The sequence below is a fragment of the Triticum aestivum genome, chromosome 5A, assembly GCF_018294505.1.
Source record: "Triticum aestivum cultivar Chinese Spring chromosome 5A, IWGSC CS RefSeq v2.1, whole genome shotgun sequence".
Taxonomy (NCBI): domain Eukaryota; kingdom Viridiplantae; phylum Streptophyta; class Magnoliopsida; order Poales; family Poaceae; genus Triticum; species Triticum aestivum.
In genome coordinates, this window is record NC_057806.1 from 475,437,573 (window position 1) to 475,444,739 (window position 7,167).

General features: G+C 38.4%; 1 protein-coding gene across 1 annotated transcript; it reads right to left on the reverse strand.

The window, feature by feature from the left end:
* Positions 1-3,814: 3,814 nt before the first annotated feature.
* On the reverse strand, positions 3,815-5,995 carry LOC123107235 (putative BPI/LBP family protein At1g04970). The gene is made up of 6 exons (XM_044529233.1): positions 5,980-5,995; positions 5,806-5,851; positions 5,269-5,623; positions 4,834-5,082; positions 4,340-4,465; positions 3,815-3,973 (listed from the first exon to the last, which is right to left on the reverse strand). Exons 1-6 carry the CDS (start codon positions 5,993-5,995, stop codon positions 3,815-3,817), a joined length of 951 nt encoding a protein of 316 aa, XP_044385168.1.
* Positions 5,996-7,167: the final 1,172 nt, after the last annotated feature.

The window sequence follows — 7,167 nt, forward strand, 5'->3', positions numbered from 1 at the left end:
TTCCAACATGTTCTGACATCATTTGTTGTTTTTCGGTCATTTACCTAATTGTTTAGGGAGCTAAATGACCGTGAAATTGAAAATCACTACAAAATGAATACTAAAAATGTTGAAACTTGGCATGGTATCATCATATCACCCGCATAGCATGCGTGAAAGAGTAGAGAGGGTCATGGCAAAAACTAGACGCACTTCATCTGTTACATGGCCACTCCAATGTTTTTTAAACTTATTTGAACTCCGGACTTCTTTTGTGTTCAGTATCCAGCATTTAAAGTGATGTCATCAATTTCCAACATGTTCTGACATCATTTGTTATTTTTCGGTCATTTACCTAATTGTTCAGTATGCAGCATTCAATTTCCAGAAGAAAATAAAAAACTATACAAAAAATTACTCAAAAATAAATAGAAGAAAATAAATAATGCAGAAAAGAAAAAACTATATAAAAAACTACTCAAAAATAAATAGAAGAAAATAAGTAATGCAGAAAAGAAAAAAATTATATAAAAAATTTGTTGGCGCGCTGCCCAGTGGGCCTGCCAGACTTAGGGTGTGCAAATGCAGGCCCAGAAGGGCCAGCCGACTTACAGGGCAGCGCGCCTTAATGAATTAGGCCGAGAAGCCTGCTATATAGGGGAGTTCGAAGAGGTAGCCGCAGCTGGGTTTATAAACCAGTGCGGCTGCCCTTTGCCGGGCGAGGTGGGACTAAACTTTGGGGTGGCAGCGCAAGGCCTTTAGTACCGGTTGGTGGCTCCAACCGGTACTAAAGGCCCCCCCTTTAGTACCGGTTGGTGGGTCCAACCGGTACTAAAAGCCTTCGTTTCCCGCCGCTTGGCCTGGCGAAAATAGGCCTTTAGTACCGGTTGGAGCCACGAACCGGTACTAAAGGCCCATCCTATATATACAGCACTTGCGAAAATTCAGTTAGATCTCCACTTCTTTCGTCTCAACCTCTCGCGCGCGCCCGTCGCCCGTCGTCGCCGCCGCCGCCCGTCGTCCGTCGTCGTCGTCTTCGTCCCCGCCGCCGCCCGTCGTCGTCGCCGTCTCGCGCCGCCGTCCGTCGTCTTTCGCGGTACGTCTCTCGCGCTCTCCCCGCTGCCGTCGACCGTCGTCGTCGCACACGTACGCCGCCGCCCCGTACGCCCCCGCCTGTACGTACGCCGCCCCCGCCCCGTACGCCGGCGCCCCCGCTCGTACGTATGGTGCGGCGGCGTACGGGGGCACACACACATACACACACATATATACGTACACGTACACGTACATGCACACATACACACACACACACACATACGTACACACATATATACGTACACACACATACACACACACATTTTTTTTACTTATTTTCTGTTTTTTAGAAAAGTTAATTAGACGATCGAATGTTAGATGAATTAGCTATAGATAGAAAATTGTCGAACTAGAGATTTGAACTAGTTGAATAATTAATATAACTAGTTTATTTTTAGTAAGAAAATTATCGAACTAGTTTATTTAGGTATATGAGATTTGAACTAGTTGAATAATTAATATAACTAGTTTATTTTTAGTAAGAAAATTGTCGAAGTAGTTTATTTAGGTATATGAGATTTGAACTAGTTCAATAATTAATATAACTAGTTTATTTTTAGTAAGAAAATTTAGGTATCTGAGATTTGATGATCTAAGTAAAATATTATTTGTTAATGCGTTTTTCTGTTTATTTAATTTTTTATATATAATTTGAGTTTATATAAATGTTAGATTAATGTCGAATGTTAGATGAATTAGATAGAAAAGTAATGTCAATTGTTAGAGATGAATATAGTTAGATATATTAATGTCAAATGTTAGATGAATATATATTTGGCTAGATATAGGTGTTTAATGTTTCACCTATATGAACATAGGAAATGTCATCTGACGACGAAAAATATTTCATTATGTGCGAACACTGTGAAGACCAGCGCGGCCTGTGCGACCAAAATTTCTTATGCTTCATTTTCTTCAACTTATAATTTTAAATTTTCACTATTCTACTAGCGCATCCCCTGCCATGCAAGAATTTTTGTCTTGGATAAGATAGGTTTTAGTGCTATAGATGATATGGAGGTAAAGAGAGTTTACTTGAAGACGGGGCATGGGTATACTTTCAACGTCAAATTATATAATGGAGACACATACACCCATTTTGAATGCAAAACTTGGCAAGCACTATGCAAGGCTTATGCATTTGAGCCTGATATGGTTATCACCTTTGATATTCGTCCGGAAGATGATATTGAAGGTAATATAGACATCTGGGTCGATGTGCAAACGCCTCCAGTTCTACCATTTGGTGAGTTTTTCTCAACCATGCATGCATATGTTTATGTCTTTCATACAGTTTATTCAAAAATAGTTGACAACTAATTTGTATTGTCAGCTTATTTCGGTTCAAGCAAACATGTCTGGCGCTTGGTAGACATGACCTACTACTGCCCCGGGGCTCAACTAAACTGCGAGGAGATAAGTCATTATGTTTCATGGCTTGAGGATCTTAATACTGTCAAGACAATTTTTTTCCTAAACTTAGAAATGTTAGTACTCAAAATGTGCGACCAATGGTGATCGTATTGAACTACGGTCACATCTATAATCGAAAGATGGTAAGATTTTAAATATTTGTCCTTAATTAGTGCATCTTTTGCATACATTATTTTTGAAGCTAAACTTTCATTGCTTAGTATATTAATTACTATACGATGTTCTTCAACAGGGACTTCCGATGACAGTTGTGCCTCAGTGGATCGAGACAAAAGGTCGCATGTCAATGGTTAGCTTACGACCAAGATTTCCTACATTGCACATGAGTGCATTCAGGATTTTTGAAAGCGAAGAATGCTTAATAGTGAAAGATTGGAGCAAAATTGTTAACGATCGCAGAGAAGTACTAGGGGGCAGCAAGGAGAAGCGCAACCCAAGATTAGGAGACAGATTCATCTGCATGCTTCAGTATGATGAATCAGGAGAGCTATACATGTTCTATGCTATTCTATCTGAGAGGGAGCAGCAGGATCAGTAGCTACTAGTTCATGCTCTTAATTAGTACTTGTCTCATGTCCGTGTCCTGAACTTCGATGTTGGTGATGATTATGTTGAACTTGATGATATCTTTGCTTCTGTTACAAAGTGAATGTTTCCTCTTTAAGCTAGCCAACGTTGATGATGATTAGATAGCTAGCGGTAATGACTATGATGATTAAATAGTGGTAATTAGACGACTATGATGATTTTTAGCTAGCTAGAGTTTATTTATTTATTAATATGCGATGATGATGATGATGATGATGATGACGACTACAACTCATTATAACGTAAAACAATCCTAAATTAAATTGATAACGCAAATTTAATTGAAAAATACAAAATAAAACAAAAACCTACACCCATTTAGTACCTATTGGTGTTACCAGCCGGTACTAAAGGGCTCCCGCCCCTCGGAGCTGGCTCGTGCCATGTGGATCCCCTTTAGCACCGGTTCATGCTGAACCGGTACTAAAGGGGGGGCCTTTAGTGCCGAAACTTTAGTGCCGGTTCCTAAACCAGCACTAAAGGGCCTTACGAACCGGTGCTATTGCCCTGTTCTGCACTAGTGGGGGTGATTATTTACAGACTACAAACCGATGCCGGACCTTAGTTTATACTAATTGTTTATACAACCGACACTAGACTACAAGAGATACAATCAATGAAGTAGCTTCACAACGTACATTAGTTTATACTAATTGTTTCATGGTGACTGCGGGACCTTTGGTGACTAATCCAACAACCTGCTTTATTCCAGATCTATTCATTGGTTCGACGAAGGAAACATAATGCTTGAGTATGAAGTGAGGATATAAGAATCTCTGATGACGAAGCCCTTGATGATGGGCAACGGGAAACCGTGTCCAAGATACGAGTTCACGTAGGGCATGAACAAAGTTTTCAGGACAATACGCGTCGGACTCTGACAATTTAACAGGATTAGCATAATGATGTTCAAATAAGTAAAGTAAAATTAGGTATAATGAAATATGAGTGCAGCTCCATTAGTAACCACTGGTTTTTCTTTTCGTGTCAGGTTTAAGGACATCTCTGAAGGCATTTTCTGTTATAAAATGGTACTCCTTCATTTACTTAGCATAACATAATCTTTCATAAAAAAGCCAGATATCTTCCTAGACATGAGGTCGCAATTTCCGAGCTCATCTCAGTGCTAGCATTTAGATTAGGAATCTCCCCTGCTACATCTTACTAAAGTGTGCATTTGGGTGCAATTAAAGGCCCTACCACTGGGAGAAAAAAAACTAAAAATGGTGAGGCAAAAATTTACCGGCACTATACCAGTATGAAGTTTGCCAATATCGCTCCACTTCAAGTCAAACGAGAAATAATTTAACTCAACGTTTCCAACAAGATTATTCCCAGAAACACTTGCACGTCCAGAAACAGAAATTGACTGCAAAAGCAATATGTATTACAATAAGAATAACTGTAAGAGATTGAGAAAGATGCCTATGTTTTCATGGAGATACAAACTTCCAATTATCCAATACAGCAAAGTTTAGTCTAGTTTACTTTAGTTTACTTTGATTGTTAACAGCAAATCATTGGATGGAATGTTGATTTCTGAGCATATCAAATAGCAAAGTTTAGTTTGATTGTGTGAAAAGTTGAAATATTGAGAGCCCGAAGCAACATAAAAAGGTATTCTTTAATACCACCCAGATGGTGCATATGCATTGTCATTTCACTCCAATAGATTACCTTTCATAAACTGAACAACTAGGATAGGAACACACAAAATCAGTGAGAAGAAAAACTCACCAGTGATATGCATGCAACTGGAACTATATCATCAGAACCCAATACGATTACTATGACATCTAAGTCCATCGTGGTGTCAATTCTACCTACATTAATCCTCACAGAGGGAGGTGATATAGCAGAAATGTTCAGTAGCATATCCTTGTTTGGATATTTATGGTACAACCTTGGAATCAAAAACCTCCAGCCAGCAGTGTTCAAAAGAAACTGATCGGGAACCTTGTCCACCATATGTTGTAGTAAACCAGCCTGAATGAAAAAAGTGATCACGTCAATCAGAATAGGCTCACTGCTACGTAGTAGTATAGTTGAAACATGGAAAACGTCTAGGTTCAAGTTAGCAACTCTGCACTCACATAGTCGATAAGAATACTATTCTTTTGAAATAGGAAGAGAAAAGGAACAAGTTTACAATGATAAATGATCATAGTATACCTTGAAGTAGAGAGATGAAACAGAGTTGAAAACATCTTCGTCCAATGAAATCCACAACATGTTTGAAGAGCTGCCAAGAGGTGGTGCAAGTTTGGTATCACCAAAATGCATGTCACTCTGAGGAGCAGTTTTATTAGATGGAATAAATAGTCCATCTATATCAAACTCAACAGAGGAACTACTGAAGCGCGGATCATTAATAAATGTCACATTCATAGTAGCGACTCTATCAACATAAATTTCCTTTGGAAGACCTCCTAGGAAAAGGTCGAGCTTCGATGCACCCTCAACTATTTTGTTCATAATCGCGTTTTCCAAAGATGATCTGATATGATTGCTAAAAGCATCTATGAATCTACAAAAAGCAAGAGGATATATCAACTGAAGTGGGTTAAATAACATTTCACTAAAATTCGTTCAAAAAGGAAAACCCTAGTTCACTTCAGATACATATCATGACAAGAGTTTTATATGGAGAAACCCCTACTCAAAGGAGTTGACAAAGTATTCACAAATATGAAATTGTGAACCACGTACCCTTGATAAAACCAAGAGGATCCTCCATTAAGTGTTATGTCCAAGTCTTTCATATAACAGCCACATTCCATGACAAATAGTTTGAATGATCCATTTTCATTCTTCAGCCCCACGGAAACCCCAACATCCATTCCTTCAACCTTAGTGAAAAGGATTCATGAATATACCTCGTACCTTCTTCCATATACATGTCAAGGTTGTCTAGTACTAAAAAGTTACAAAGGTAAAGGATGTGTAACTATCACATATGTCGCACCCCAATGAACAAAACAAAGGTGCAAGGTTTGAGATGCTAAGAACACTTCCAAGTAAATGTAAAAATTACATAAAAAAGCTGCAATTGTTTGCAAAAGAAGGCATGTAATGTGAATCTAGGTAATTAGTTGCTTGTTCAAGCTTTTCAACTTAAATAATTTTAAAATAAAAGTAACTTTCTTTTTGCCTTGTCCAAATGAACTGGTTATCATCAGATCAAATGATTTATGACGCATCTGGAATTTCTAAGTTACCTTACCAAAATGATGTTTAGTTGCTTGCTTCTATCTAGGTGTATAGTTAGGTTCTAGATCGTAAGTTCAGAAACCCCATTGTGCTAAAATTGAAGGAAATATGCCCTAGAGGAAATAATTATGTTATTATTTTATTTCCTTATATCATGATAAATGTTTATTATTCATGCTAGAATTGTATTATCCGGAAACATAATACTTGTGTGAATACATAGACAAACCAAACGTCACTAGTATGCCTCTACTTGACTAGCTCATTAATCAAAGACGGTTATGTTTCCTAACCATAGACATGTGTTGTCATTTGATTAACGGGATCACATCATTAGTTGAATGATCTGATTGACATGACCCATTCCATTAGCTTAGCACCCGATCATTTAGTATATTGCTATTGCTTTCTTCATGACTTATACATGTTCCTATGACTATGAGATTATGCAACTCCCGTTTACTAGAGGAACACTTTGTGTGCTACCAAATGTCACAACGTAACTGGGTGATTATAAAGGAGCTCTACAGGTGTCTCCAAAGGTACATGTTGGGTTGGCGTATTTCGAGATTGGGATTTGTCACTCCGATTGTCAGAGAGGTATCTCTGGGCCCTCTCGGTAATGCACATCACATAAGCCTTGCAAGCATTTCAACTAATGAGTTAGTTGCGAGATGATGTATTACGAAACGAGTAAAGAGACTTGCCGGTAACGAGATTGAATTAGGTATTGAGATACTGACGATCGAATCTCGGGCAAGTAAAATACCGATGACAAAGGGAACAATGTATGTTGTTATGCGGTCTGACCGATAAAGATCTTCGTAGAATATAGGAGCCAATATGAGCATCCAGGTTCCG